The sequence below is a fragment of the Mercenaria mercenaria genome, unplaced genomic scaffold (genome assembly GCF_021730395.1).
Source record: "Mercenaria mercenaria strain notata unplaced genomic scaffold, MADL_Memer_1 contig_2263, whole genome shotgun sequence".
Lineage (NCBI taxonomy): Eukaryota > Metazoa > Mollusca > Bivalvia > Venerida > Veneridae > Mercenaria > Mercenaria mercenaria.
Window position 1 is genome coordinate 8,132 of NW_026460312.1, and position 16,158 is coordinate 24,289.

Here is a 16,158-nt window from a genome sequence, read left to right on the forward strand (position 1 = left end):
GAATTAGTTATTTCATTTAAACGAAATAATTAATTCATTAAAACGAAATAAAAAAAGTCTCACATTACCTAAGTGGAAAAAAGTGCGTAACATTTCACTTTAGGAGCACCGTAGTTTTTTTTTTTTTTTTTTTTTTGTGTGTGTGTGTGTGTGTGTGTGTGTGTGTGCCCTCATATTCCTACCGTTATGGACACATTTGTAAGATTTTGACCTTCGTTGTGGACACATTTTTCGTTGTGGACACCAGAACATGGTGTCCACAAAGATCACACCTCCAGAAAAGTCAGAGAGGGGTTATCTTCCCTTTAAATCAGGAACTGTCAACCAACGTTATGGACCAGTGAAACGCACACCTTGACTGGTGCATTAAACTTGTAGATTTTATGTTTCGCGTGCGGTAACCTGACACCGCAGTGTAGCAATTATATCTACCGAGGTAGTTTAAAGGGCAATTTGCAGTAATTTCTGATAAAATAGGCGATAATATGTTTTATGAACCCCATCTGTCCCTAATTTATGTCAACATAGGATGTTAATTCAATGCGGAATATTTCACATGCCGGTTAAGACAATGGCAAAGGTAATTTATTTATTACTTCATAGTTTGTTACTTATATTTGTTAAGTTTTTCTTACTTAAATTAATTTGAGAAATATGTATTTGATATGTGTTTAAAAAAAAGCTTTGTTAAACAATACAATGCTACTAAGCTCTGATTTCAAAGTGTTTTAATAACATAACTGAGAAAGATTTATATGCTATTGATCGTTAGATTTGTAAATATTGCGGTCTTACGCGATAAGGAAAAATAATTTCAAATAGTTTTTCTCTCACTTCTAGGCTTTACTTACTTGGAAAAGTGGTTGTTAAAGGACATGTGTATCCAATAATGAATCCATACTGTCTGTTTGGAAGGTAGTAGTCTAATTAAGATAATTCAATCAATATAATGTATTATACATGTGAATTTGAACATTATTATTTCTATTCATATTAATAATGTTAGAATTCTACATATCGAATGAAGATGATTTATTTTACACGTGTAGTTGAACATTATTATTTCTCTCCATATAATCGAGTTAAGTATCATTAATTAAAGCATGGCAAATAGTTATATGGCAAAACAATGTTATCAGGTTTTGATGTTATTTGATGTGCGTTTTTTCTTTACCGGTCAATGAATCAATATGTAATGATTTATTCTTCAGTGCTGACGGCTGTGATATAATAGTTAAAGACACGATTCCGACGCATTTTCAAACAGAGTTTAATTCTGTGAAGCAGGTACTTTTTTGCTCAGTTTTCAACAATATACAGATCTAGTGTTAAATTTGTTTTACTATACTAGTACAAGTTGTGACTTTAACAGGCGCGCGCATTAATTACCATTTTCTTGATGACACACTGCCTGCTATTAACAGATGACAGATTTTTTATAAAGTTACCATTGCGGCATTCCACATTACCTGCGTTAAGCAAAACTGACTATTGAAGGCCTATTTTATCTTCTTTTTTAAAAACAAAATAGATACAAAATCGTATTGGCATAAACCTTAACTTACATAAAATGCCAGATCGAGCATTGCAATCTTTGCAATATTTAGCTGGAAAAAATAACAATTTTCACGAATAGAAATTAGAAATTGCGCAGTCCCATAGTTATTTTTCTAATGTAGAAAGCAACATTTTTAACAGTCTCAAAAGACTGTCCTTAATTTTTTAACGCCGGAGTCAGATTTCTGTCTGATTAGATCCTTATTACTGTAGACTCACTAGAAAAAAAGTTATCTTAAGTTTTATAATGTGTTTTGCAATTATTTACCATTACATTGAAGTTATGAATTTTCTGAATACATTATGTACATTGGACCCGTCTCAACGTCATAGTTACGAGAAATAGACTTCGCAATTTTCTCGTAAAGTTACGATACTGATAAGACGGCCCCATATACCGTCGCTTTAAAATGTGTCTATAAAAGTTTGAAGAAGTAATATTTATACACAAAATTCATGAAAACAGCCACGATGAAAATTGTCTAAATTAATGAAACAGTGCGAAACAAGGTTAACTTTAAGAATATACCATTTTCAACAAAACTATTAGGTGTCTAATACCTTAAAAGAAAAAAAATGGTTATCAAAAAATGGTTTGTAATGACTGTTGGTAGTATTCGAGAGTAAGTAATTTCATGATAAAGGATCTTTTCTTTTTTTAAAATTTATTTACCACACGATTTTGTTTTCATCTTAATTCTCAGAAAATTAAGCCAACGTAAGCTAGCTTGACGAAGGTAGTGAAGCAGTATTCGAAAAGGTCATAGGTTCGAATCCCCACTGGGAACATTTTCCCCATTTTGACACATGAGCTACGACCCCTGAAGGAAAGCATCGAAAGATCCTAAATTCTTTACTTATAACACATGATCATTCCCCAGATTAAATATTGCAGTTTTCTCCTTATAATTTTTGATCTAACATTTTTCAATAAAATACATTTCATGCAGAAATACACATTTTTCTATAAGGTCACGGCTTAGAGGTCAGATTTAACTTGTAAGGGTATCTTGATGAAAATAAATTATCAATTTGTGGAATGCAGAACAGTGGTTGTTGTATTTTAATGTAACATCAATTTTGATTTTTTCTCTTTTTTGTAATATATTTTTATTTTCCAATAAATGCAGTACATCTACAACAAATACATCAGTAACAGGCTATTTCTTTCTAATATTGAAAAGGAAGTACATTCTTAATTAATCTTCAGTATTCTTTTTTTTTTTTAATTATAAATGTAAGTATTATTGGAAAATGTGGTAAAAAGAGGAGAAAAGTAAAAACTAGTAAATTAAAGAAGAGGAAATAAAAGAATGATAAAAATGCATAAGGAAATTTGTTCCTTATCTTGTTCATGCGATATAACTTTCAGGCATTCCTCAGATGTTTCAAACCAGTAACTCTCGATGGACAAGTCGTCAGCGGTGTGGCCCTTCTTCCCGATGTTGCGGTTATATTAATAAATAGAAAAGAATTCCAATTTCTAAAACAGGTATTTTTACAATTAGTATGATACATTTTTAGGAAGCAAATGTAAAATGAATTTCTAATTTTGCATTAAAGTATTGAAGAAAATACTAATAGTATACACAGTTGAAAGTAATATAACTATTTGAACAACCATAATTATGGGAGTGAAGGTATGTCACAGTGTCAAGGAACGGAACTGGGCTTTAACCATTCGATTCTACAGAAATTATGTACACCTAACACACATAAAACACGAGACTGCCAACTCCAGACAGTGGTAGTAAATGAGTTCATTATTTTATAAGAAATATGTTTTGAATAGTGATAAACAGATAAATCGTGTATTCAGTTACAATCAATTAATTCTTTGTTATTAAACGCAAGACACATGTCTTAAAATATATTATTGATATACGAGTTATTTGATGATGTCAAAGGTTCAGCGAACAGAGAAAAGGATAAAACCGGTCGAGGAAGCTGTGAGGTTCGTTTTAGGACAACATGATCCTGAAGATATATGCGAAAAATATATCATAGACTTTAGAGGTAAATAATTTATGAAAACCTTTACTAATAGCTTTTTCGTTCTATAGTAGTTTACTTGATAATGATACAGTAGTAAATAGTAAAACATTGATATCTTCGAAAACACTTTTTTTCTGTAACATCATTTTCTTTCATGCTGCACGAGCTAGATCGAAGATTTAGTATGCCTTATTTCGATTGTCTCAGACCCAGAGAGTAGATACTACTCGCAGCCTTCATGGTAATTGAAGCGATAGCCACTTTATTAGCATGTAATCAATAAAAAGCAATAAATCACATGTAAGTGCTGATAAGCTAAGGTTAGAATTTCATTAACATAGGATTTAATCTAAAGACAAGTTTTAGTGTATTCTATTTTTCTTTCTGAACATCCTTTATACTTTACAAAGAAAATGGTCTTTAAGATGTCTTTTTATATGACATTTATTTGAGAATACATGCAGTGCAAATCTACATTTTTGTTTTTATCAAAGGTGTACTACTGTTTAGCAGTAACCATTCTACTGCAGCTACAGGTAAACTAGACGGCAGCAGTCATCTGTCAGAGATAATTGGATAGCTGCTGTGCTTTATGACCATTTTATCGGTCTCTGGTCAGTAAATTAAATGCATCATTATGTATAACAATATCCAGCTTATCAAAACTATTAATTAAAAGACGTTGTAACAAAAAATCTACTCTGAAAACATTTTATAGTTTGATATAATATAAGAATCATTGATTACATCTTTCAGCCTCTATAAATTGCAGTAAATAAAACAGGAATTAAAGGAGTATTTCTTCACTACCTGCCTAAGTAAAACAATTTATTTTATAACATATATGAAATGCACTATGTTCACTTTTTATGTCTCAGGTCGAGGTGTTTTGGCGAAAAAAAATGATCAGAAATGGAAAATTCCTTGCGGAATACCATGGTGTTTTATCCCAAGCTGACGACGTGATGGACAAAGACACAAACTACACATATTTCTTTGACTTTAATGGTGTCACGTACTGGTATGTAAAATATTTCAACCTTTAAATGATACAAGCCTTAAAATTCAAGCTACAAAATTGGATATCAAACGCAAAGGCGGAACTGTGTCTGTTTTAGAATAAAGTAATCAAATTCAAGACAGTACTGTGTAACATTTACATAAATGTGAATCGGTTTCACAACTGATTCAGATTCCTTCAAGAAAACTAATGTTAATGCTTTCTTTTATTTGTATAATGCAACTTTTAATCCATGAAAATACTCGTGTGAATAAAAAAGCATTTTCAAAATTAAAACCATTCGTTTGAAATCTGCATGATTATATTTGGTGTCGTAAGTGTATATCTAAGATAAATGAATTAACTTTAAGACATTATCGCACTAGTTTTTGACTCATTTGTTTGTTCAGTACGTTTTAATTTTTGTTATTATCATATTTTTGGTAGCATTGATGCCTCAGAGGAACCAAAACTGTATCAACCATCCTTAGGACGGCTAGTAAATCATGCAGACACAAAACAACAGAGAAATTCGAGAATGACAGTCATTGGTGTGAATGGGGTTCCTCATCTTGTACTGTTTGCGACTAGGTTAGTTGTTGCTGTAATTTATTACACATGTTATGAATATGAAAATAGGAATTATCTAATCAGTTGAATTTGCGTTCTTTATATAATTAAGATTCTCGATCAAAAGTATAGTTACTGTCAAGCAACGATTCAATATCTGGCAAAGAGACAGTTTAAACAAATAACTAATGGTTATTTCAGAAAGAGAAAAAACATTCATCTCAACAGATGTGTAAATTATATCTAATTTGAATAATATTTAGCAATAAAACATCATAAATAACATAGATGATAAAAATTCTGGACATTTACTCCTCACTGTTTTTATTGTCGCACTGTGGACACCAAGACAGTGAGCGTTCAAATCTATCAGTCTGCATTGTGGACACCAAGATACTGCTCACTAAATCATTATAATATCTGCCTTGTGGACACCAAATAACATATATGTACTCGTAATTATAGATTATTTAATGTTGATAAATATTAGTTTTTAACAACTGAAATTTAAATGATGCGTTATTTATTACGCGTGTTACTTCTGACATGTTTTGAAATACAGTATAGGATTTAAATTAAACATTAACATGTTTATTCAGCTTCTTCATAATTAATAATTATTACGTAAATGCAACATGACATATTTACAAATAAGATAGTTACAAATTGTCAGTAAATGCATTTGTGTAATTCCCATCAAAAGTATAGTCACTGTAAATCAATTATTAAATATATGGTTAGGAGACTGTTAAACAGATTTACTAACAGTAAATGCCAGAAGCGAAACAAAAATCATAAATTTCAACAGATATCATGTTAAAATCTAATCTGAACAATATCAAGCAATTAAACATCATAAATAAAATACATGATAAAAAATTGAACATTTACTCATCAGTGTTTTCTTGTCACACTGTGGAAACCAAGTCAGTGAGCGTTCAGCTCAATCAATCTGCATTGTGGACACCAAGATACAACTCACAAAATCATTCTATCTGCCTTGTGGACACCAAATTACATATGTGATTCTAGATAATTTAATGTTAATATCGATTAATTTTTACCAAATGGAATTTAAATGACGTGTGATTTTTATGTGTATTACTTCGGACATGTTTTGAATATGAAAACATTAATAATCTAAGCAGTTGATCTTGTAGTCATTGTGTAATTAAGACTCTCCACACTAAATACAGTCGAGGGTTTAAATGAAACATTTACATGTTTATTCAGATTCTTCATATTACGTAATTACAGCCTGCCGTATTCACAAACAAGACTGTTACAATTTTTAGTAAATGCATTGTGTAGTTCCCATTAAAAGTATAGTTATTGTCAAACAGCGTATCAATGTACTGTTTAGAGACAGTTTAAACGAATGACTAACATACATTGCAGAAAGAGAAAACAAACATAAATGTCAACAGAACTGTAAAATTGTAATTTGAACAATATCAAACAATAAAACATCATATTTGATAAAACGCATGATAAAAATAGAGAACATTTACTCCTCACTGTTTTCATTACTACCCATTAAGAAGACGTTTCCCGTTTGCCAGTTTGCAGTCGATTACTTGTGAATCACTCAAACACCTGTTTGCCCTTCGTGACCTCGGTACATGTCTTTGAAGCTTACCCGACATGTCATCGGGAGTTGCGCGTGTACATTTTAGTATGGATGGAGTTTATCGATAGGCACGTTGCAAACACTCGGTTAGGCCCAAATCAAAATTTTGTTTGTTTTCCGCTTTATTTGTTTTTATTTCTGTTCATTAAAATATTTCTGTATCAGCCTGTCAAATTTGTAATCTTGCTATTGCTTTAAAATTCATAGAGTGCCCTTATTCGGTAAAAGTTTTACGTGGCTTCTGTTTTCTCAATACAATTTCTGGAATAAAAGATGTAATAGATTAGTATCGTGCTATCGGTTTGTTTTACTGTGTCATGCACTTTAAATGTAATAGTCGACTAAGTCCGTTTATTTGAATTGGACATGCGCACTCGTGTACAATAAATGTAAGTATGCCATGTATAGGAGAGCATAATGCCGTGAAATAACATCTACTTTTATTATTATTGTAATTTTATTTCATTATATCCAGTAACAGAAACAAAAACTTAAATTCGAATTAATGTAAATCAAGTATGTCATTTTGCGCTGTGTTGAAAAGACAACGTGAGTGGTCATGGCAGCGAAATGGAGAAAAAAACACTGTCGGAGATATCGCCAATTTTAATCTGTGAAAATTTTATAACAGACCGTCGAAAAATGAGGGGTGGCGCATTCTATAATAAACGAGAAAAACATATTATGCTTTTAAACATATATTTGTTATCGGTAATATGTCATTTGTTACGACATTGACAGAAAGGTGTGATGCCGTCAATTCTGGGATGTCGGGTGTATGTAGAACGAACGTTCCTGTGCAATTTTACTATTTTCATTTTATCCACAATAGTTCAAATTAACAAAAGGTATACATTTATAACAAAATAAGTAGTCAGCTTTTGAACACTGGTTATCCAGTTAATATAATTAGATAAGAAATTTAGTGTCACTTTTAACGTCGGTTAACCGGACTAACAAGAAATTAAACATTAAAGTATAACACGCTTGTTCTGTGGATGTCCACTAACTAACTAACTGTCTTTTCTCCTGGATGCTGCATTATTTCTTATCTTTTCAATTTAAGATCTTCAACCAATGAAATCACAGATTAATATCTTGACAATCAGTATATTCGAATTATGCAAATTATTCTTATACAGTCTTCTTTAGATCTTATCACATTTATGATAGTGATCGAAGGAAGTGGCAAACAATGGAACAAAGACCTTGTTAGAAATTATCTACACTTCGCACTCTTGCATTGCATAACAAATAATCAGCTTAATTATCTACAAATATTACAGAACCTAGCAACTTAAAAGTTTACAGCAGGACAAAGGTATCAGTGTCTGATTCATGGAAGTGTCACATACATAGCGAAACATGTTTTATGAGGACTGTGTTCACAAATATGTGATTCAACGTTAAAAATCTCTTAATTGCAATTTTTACACGTCACATGTTTTCTCTGCAAAGACGTTACGAACAAATTGGATGTAACTGTTGTGCAATGGGAATTGTACCTATTTTTCAGTCGAATCTTCCCATCGCCAAAGCCAGTTTGCATCTCAAACAGCTTTTTTAGGTCATAATGGTGAGCTGATTTAAAGCTAATGGTGGGTAAATGATTGCAGAGATATCCCTTTTTCTGCATTCGAAATACTTTTGACAAGATCAGTGTGCGACTTTTGTCAAAAATTCGATTTATACTTTAATCAAAACACAAGTAAGACTTTTTTAAACGTGGAAAATTAATATTTCATATGCTTTTTCTGAACAGTTTCTGTCTTATTATTCATAACAATCGTCAACATATATCACAAAGTGGTAATTTTCGCGTTATACCCATATTTGATAAAAGTGTTTTTAAAACCTATTTGGCCGAGACATGCACCATACGACATCTTTATCCTTAGTGTTATGGAGCTGCTTGAAATTTAAGAATGAATCGGGACTATTGTTCGAGGAATCGCCAGTCTTTTCGGCGTCATGACATACATGTACTTTTTAAAGTCAAGATGCCCTTGACGGAAAATAATTCTTTCAAAATTGTATTTTGTTGAAACAGTGTCTTATACATTATCTATAACGCCATTCTGCTTTTTATTATTAAGAACGACACACTTTCTGAATGTCTCGTAAAACAAGAGCTACTTTATACGTGTTTTGGCGGGAAAGTTGAACGTGCCTTCCATGATGTGCAAATGTTGACGTTACATTTTCGTGTAAATAGAAATGTTGAACTTTCATACTGCATTTGAACAGTTATCTTTAATTAGAAAAACCAATAGATAAAACAAACAACTAATTTTTAATTGGCCTACACGCTTGTCATTGTAAGAGTAAACGACAGCTGGCGACTGTGGCGTATATACTGCGGCGATATCAAACTATCGGTTTTTTGTTTGAAGTTGTTCAAAGTGAAACGCGGGAAAATTGTCAAACGGGAAAGATCTTCTTAACGTGTAGTAAGTCGCACTGTGGACACCAAGTCAGTGAGCGTTCAGCTATTATCAGTCTGCACTGTGGACACCAAGTTACAGCTCATTTAATCATTCTATCAGCATTGTGGACACCAAATTTAAAATGTAATTGTAGATTATATAATGTTAATATCGGAATCTAACTGATGTGTAACTGGTTACACATGTTATTTCTAACATGTTTTGATTATGAAAACAGGAATAATCTAAGCAGTTTAACTTGTAGTCATTATGTAATTAAGATTCTCCACACTAAATGCAGTCGGGGGGTTAATAAAACATTAACATGTTTATTCAGATTCTTGATATTACATAAGTACGACCTAGCATATTTACAGATACGACAGTTACAATTATAAGTAAATGTATAGTTGTAATTTCCATTAAAAGTATAGTTACTGTCAAATAGCGCATCAGTGTAATGTTTAGAGACTGTTTAAACGAATGACTAACAGTCATTGCAGAAAGAGAAAACAAACATAAATTTCAACAGATACGTAAAATAAATATAATTTGAACAATATCAAACAATAAAATATCATAAATAACATGATAAAAATGTGAACAATTCCTCTCACTGTTTTCATTAAGTCGCACTGTGGACACCAAGTCAGTGAGCGTTCAACTCTATCAATATATCTTTCGCCTAAAAGAACTTCCATTTCAATCTTCACTGTTCCAGAAGTAATTTCTTTTAAATAACATTTGTAGGACAATTAAAAAAAAGACATGTTTCTTTTTTCAATCATTACCGGGTATTTCACTTTGTTTTGGTCTAATGCACATTCAGATTTGACTTGTCATGAAAACTGCGACGATGAGCCAGTTTAGTCTCCTGTAGAATGCAGAGGAAGATCTATAGTTCGATTGGTCATGAGAACAACAACAGTGGTGTAACATCGGCTTCCAAACGCAAAGCAGGTATTGTGTTAACACAATCACAGCATGAGATTTTTTGCAGTCAATAATAGTTGTCATTCAAATAAATTAGACATTAATGTAAAGGCTTAACAACTTTATATTTCTTCTTTACCACTTGTACTTTCTAAACCTTAAATGTAATTAGAACCCTTTGTTGAATATGATAAATTGAACTCATTTTAATTTCAAAGCTTTGTTTATTTATTTTTTCTTTATTCTTTTTTTCTTTTTATCCTTCATGATTCTTTGTACTGTGATTTTATGTGTTTTTTACAAAGTAACTGAAACAGTTTTCTTGTATATATTAGAATTTCCAGTACAAACAGGCAAAAAGATCAAGGTCGTTCCTTGGACAGAGAAGCAGTTAGCGGCCATGCGAAGGTCATTCGCCAAAAATATCCGCTGCTTAAGAGTTCCTAACAAGGAGGAATGCGGACGAGCAAGGAAAAATGAGAGCCTGTTGCTTTCTCGTGACTGGAAGAACATCAAATTCCGTGACCATCATGAAATACAAAGATTAAAGAAAAAAAAAGTTAACAGAAAAAGAAACATCCGTTAAACTTGCAATGAAATCTAACAGACATATATTTTCAAAATGTAAAAATGTTTATGTGTGTTTTTTTTTTACATAAAGTCCCCAGACACTCGTTCATGTACAGTATTGATTTTGCTGGATGTTCATCATGAAATATCGACAAATTACTATCACGGGTTCGTTCATGAAAAAAAAAATTGACTGAAATAAAAGTACTGTAGTTCTTCGATTGAGGTTGTCGTTCTTGATGAAAGCTAAAGATTTATCCATTCTTCTAAGTTATACCGTCCAAACAATTCATTCTTGCAGAATTTGTACAGAACTTTTGTTTATCATTCATTTACATGTATTTACGATAAATACGTGTTCGCGGTCCGAATACATCTATTCATCCTTTGCACTGTGTTTGTTTTCATCTTAACAGTGATAGAAATTTTTAATTAAATGCCTAGATCTTGGCAGTCGGCCAAGGGATTTCTATCTTCACCAGCACAGTTTGGGATAATGACTATCACAGTATAGTTCCAATAAACAAGGATGATTGTTTATTGGTGGTCAGTCTACCTTACAAATGTATCAATTAGTGAGAAGGGGAAACATAAATATTGATAACTTTTAAAGTTATACCTGTTTGTTGGCATTTTATGTAAAGAAAAATATCTGTTGGTCAAACACAATAATTAAATAATAAGAAACTTTATTTTAGGAAAAAAGCAGGCTTTTATTTTTTTCAAATTCTGTATGAAGACGTGTGATATTGCAGAAAAATGTGACTTTCACTTATCTAAAAGTTTTGTTTAATGCTTGCAGAATACTGTATATAACATTTGTCTAAGATTGAAACCGAATGTGCATTTCAGTGTTACAAAATAAAGCATGAAAAAGTACACTTTTGGCAACTTACTGAAGTTGAAAATTCAGTATAGATGGAACACAATAATTTGATTTTATCCAGTATATTATATTCAAATAATGGTGATTGCATAAATACGAGAAAACCATTTTCCCATTCTTTCTGTAAATACAAAAATGTATTCTAAATAAATATAAGGATCACCTTCATCAATATGAATTTCATAATAATTATGATATTGGAAAATATTGTTTGTCAACACAAAGAAATCATTGAGTTTTCACTATAACTGTGTTTTATAGCATTATTATTTGTAATAATATTACTATATATTTTATTATTTTATTTGTAATGTTACATTATTATTGTTATCTATATAATATCAAAATAATAGTAATTATTATTATGACCGGTATTCCACATTGACGGAAATTTAATTTCTTTCAACTCCACTGCACACATCTTCATGGTCTAGTTGGGACCCTGCTGAGCTAATTGTCCTTTAATTAGCTACTTTTACATAATCGCTGATAAGCAGCAGATAAGATGGGAGTTGTTCATTGGATTGTGGGGGACACTTATATAGTAGTGGATCTAGGCCTTTAAATACTATTGTGTTGAATGATCCCTTAGTCCTTACTCTTTACCTGTATCAAACAGTATGCACACTCGCATATGTGAAGCCATATGACCGTGTGGACACCTACCATATAAGGCTGGTGTCCACAACGACTAATTGGTGTCCATATTGTGGGTTACCCCTTCTTCGTTTATATTGGCTATTTTCAGTAAATCATCGAATGAGTAGCCTCAATAATAAGACAGAGTAAGAAAATTATCAATTTTGTTTGAATAATACCATTAGAAAGTAAAGTGTCCACAGTGAGGGTTAAAACTGCAGTGTCCACATGGTAGGCAATATGAGTACGTGCGTGAGGACATGGAGAAAATGCTCTTAATCGTTTGCTTGATGACACGTCTCTATTAGTATTGCTGGTCCGTTTATTTTCTTTCATTGGTGTCTGTATTTCATTTGTATTTTCAATTTTGAACGGCGACCATAGAGGTTTATTACGTCGTTTCTGTTTTATGGAAGACAAATAAAATCTTGTCTTTTCCCTGGCCAATTTTAACGTTCTCTGTGATTTATCTCTCTGAAAATAAATGAACGCTACACCAACAATATGAATGAAAATAAATACAAACAACTGACCAATACTTTTATCATAGACCAAATTTTATTTATTTTTTTTATGAACAGCTTAAATGCACAACAAGTCAGTAATGAAATCGCAATGTAATGGTTTTAAGGGACTAAAAAGTAACCAACTGTAACTATACTGATGTAAAGAGTCAACCTGCTTTTGGTATGCAGTTCAGTACCATTCGTGGAGGAGAAATATCCGTAAAATGGTTCTTGTTTTTACGAACTATTACTATTATTTACTTAATGATATTGTTCGATGTTCATCCTAGCTTTATGTTTTTGTGTTGATGTTTTTTGACAATTTCCACAAAAATATGTTAAATGTTAAGCTAACATAAAAATGTAAAAGTACAATATATTAGAAATAGCGGGATCATTATAATGCTATAAAACTCACTAAATTTATTCATTGTTATGCTTTAATGACTGTTTATAAGACGGGTAAGACTTCGCAAGTAAGACACAGAACGGTATCCACTTGATTGCGTTGCATAACGACCCACTCGAAACGGCGTTGCATTAGGTTTTCGGCTGATTTTTCAGAAATAACCCTGAATAATTCTATGAAAATAACCACGCTTTGTTTTAAGAGGTAGCCCTTTACATAAAAAGTGTTTTAACAGTTTCTTGTTCCCGATTAACACTATATTTGATGCGATATTGTCAAAAACTGTCAAAAATCTCCTTCCCCCGCCGGAATGTACAGAAGTGTTTGAATAAACGGCACAAATCTCAGCTAAATGGACACATGTGCTAAAACATAGACACATTTGCGCTCCAGGTGCACCCATCGATTTCATTTGATTCGTTTTTTAACGGGTAGAAATTCCTTTAAATCATACTTACAATACCGGAAATTTGTAGTATCAGCCATATTTCTTCATCTGATCGGCGTAAAATTCACCGCTCAAACAACGTTGGAACCACTTGATCTGATAAAGCTATGGCCAGTGTGATAACGAAAAAAAACGGCGCTGGCAGAAATCAGCCAAAATAGTAATGAAATGTTAAACGCTCCTCACCTGAAGGTTCTGGGTCAATTACAAAGACTGATAGACCAACCAACAGGTGTAAAGCAATATACCTCCAGTTCCTCGAATAGGGCATCATAAAATAAATCGACTTTGTGATATTACATAATCGATATTATGATATCATTATATTAATCATTGATATTCTAAATATCATTTAAAGACATTTCTGGATATCAGAAAATCAGTTTTGTAAGCATTTAATACTTAAAATCGTACAAAAAGACGAATGTAAATGAATTACGAGTATCCATAAATCGAATTAAATAGTTTATTAATGTTATCAAATGTATTTTTTGATATCCTAAAAGGATTTTAATATGAAGTACTCTATTTTTAGAATCCTAAAATCATTTTATGATATCTTTGAGTCATTTTAGGATATCGCAAAATATATTTAATGATATTAAGTTGAATTGTAATTAGTGATGTCATAAATACACTTTATTTTCAGATATCTCGCAAAATATTTAAAATATCATAACATGAATATTCGGTTGTATGTTAAGGGCATACATTTATTTTTTCAAGATTAAATTATCTCGTGCGCTCGCCATCTTATCTCGTGCGCATGACATCTTATTTCGTGTGCATGACATTTTATATTGAGCGCACGGCATCTTATATCTAGCGAACGACATCTTATCTCGTGCGCTCGACATATTTCCTCGTGCACATGACATCTTATCTCGTGCACATTTCATCTCGTGCGCTCAACATCTTATCTCATGCGTACAACATCTTATCTCGTGCGCACAACATCTTATCTTGAGCGTTCGACATATTTTCTCGTGCTCACGACATTTAAGCATTTGGAAACTAGCATGGCACACAGGCCTTACAGAACTGCAGTGCTTTTTTTACATAAACAGGAATCCGCTCCCAAAAGATAAAAATGAAAGTAATTATTAAACAAACAAAAAACAAAAAAAAAAAAAAAAAAAAAAAAAAAAAAAACACAACTTTTTCGCTGATGGCTATGGTGGCTTATTTGTGCCCTTTCATCATTTTGGTTCTGTCGCAGCAACACAATGACAAACGTCGTTATGGCGCCCCTCTGAACGTCGCCCCATCGAATGTTGCCTCACTGAACGTCGCCCCACCGAATGTTGCTTCACTGAACGTCGCCCCGCAGAATGTTGCGACGGCAAACATAGACCTGCTGAATGCCGCCCCGCCGATTGTCGCCCTTGCAATATTGTCTTTTCGCTTTCCGGAGACATTATAAACTTTGTTTTTTTGCTTTCCGGATTGACGTGATTATATTAATTTGATTGGAGATAAAAGGTGGTAATAGTTATGAATAGTTACGATATATTTGTCAGTCCTCAACGAAATGTTACTGGACAAAATTGCTCACTTACTCCACTTCCCTGAACCCCTTCCCCAATTCTTCAATCTATCAGTGAGTCCATCAGTGACACGATATTTAATTTTTGAATAAAAAACCTTTTTCATGACATATAGATACCGGATAATATGCATACAGCGTGCGTGCATGCGTGCGTTCGTCCGTCTGTCCGGCTAAAATGTGACCAGATTATAGCTTTGCCGTACATTTGGAAAATCCTTTATGCTTTACTCAGTCTGATGGATTCGAGCAAGCATTAGATCTCTATCTAAAAGGTCAATGTCACACTTGGCGCAGGGGTTTGGGCAAGGGTCATGCTCACAATAAACCATATCACTGAGGCAAGCATGTAGTATATTTCAATGTACGACAACAACAAAAAGGACGGTTGGACGAGCAGGCGCACGCACTAACGCATATTGCATCTTTCCGTCTATATGTCATAAAAATTTAAAATGTCACTGATTGACTCAATGGAGTTGGGGTATGGGATGGGGTAAGATTAAGCAATTTCGTCTAAGGACCGACAAATATATCCTAACTATTCATAACTATTACCACCTTTTATCTCCAATCAAATTAATATAATCACGTCAATCCGGAAAGCAAAAAAACAAAGCTTGAGTGGCGCCATTTTGCTGGGCGACGTTCAGCGGGGCAACGTTTGACGCGCAACTTCGGTTGGGCAAAATTCGGTGAGGCGACGTTCGGCGGGGCGACATTAGTCGGGGCGACATTCGATGACGCTACCATAACGACGTTCAGTGGGGTGACATTTGGCGGGGTGACGTTCGGCGAAACGCCATAACGACGTTTGAGCGCACGAGATATGATGCCCTGCACTAGAGACAGTATGTCGTGTGCACGAAATAAGATGATGTGTGCACGAGATGTGATACCAACGTATGAATTAGCACTATTACAAAATGCATTTGGCTATATTAAAGTAATGAATGATAATAAAACGGCAACCCGTATATCGCAATCTACATTAAACGCTATAGGCTTGGTTTTTCTTTCTACGCTGTCTCTCGGATAGTAAA

General features: G+C 32.9%; 1 protein-coding gene across 2 annotated transcripts; it reads left to right on the forward strand.

Annotated features, from left to right (window-relative positions):
- Positions 1-461: 461 nt before the first annotated feature.
- On the forward strand, positions 462-11,730 carry LOC123539146 (uncharacterized). 2 transcript variants are annotated; one of them, XR_008369038.1, is made up of 8 exons: positions 471-915; positions 1,212-1,287; positions 2,930-3,049; positions 3,465-3,573; positions 4,047-4,573; positions 5,000-5,143; positions 10,008-10,138; positions 10,447-11,729. XR_008369038.1 is itself a non-coding variant. In XM_053533346.1 (7 exons), the coding sequence occupies exons 1-5, from the start codon at positions 890-892 to the stop codon at positions 4,130-4,132; spliced, it is 417 nt and encodes a 138-aa protein (XP_053389321.1). In that variant the 5' UTR covers positions 462-889; the 3' UTR covers positions 4,133-4,573; positions 5,000-5,143; positions 10,008-11,730. The 2 variants fall into 2 exon arrangements, 1 of the variants encoding a protein (XP_053389321.1); XM_053533346.1 differs by having other exon boundaries at positions 462-915; positions 10,008-11,730.
- Positions 11,731-16,158: the final 4,428 nt, after the last annotated feature.

Bases quoted from the DNA above. Each gene is read 5' to 3' on its own strand.
- LOC123539146 (XM_053533346.1), top strand. From the start codon at position 890: ATGAATCCATACTGTCTGTTTGGAAG. The intron at 1,288-2,929 runs GTACTTTTTTGC...TATAACTTTCAG, and splicing joins AGTTTAATTCTGTGAAGCAG to GCATTCCTCAGATGTTTCAA. The intron at 3,574-4,046 runs GTAAATAATTTA...TTTTTATCAAAG, and splicing joins ATATATCATAGACTTTAGAG to GTGTACTACTGTTTAGCAGT.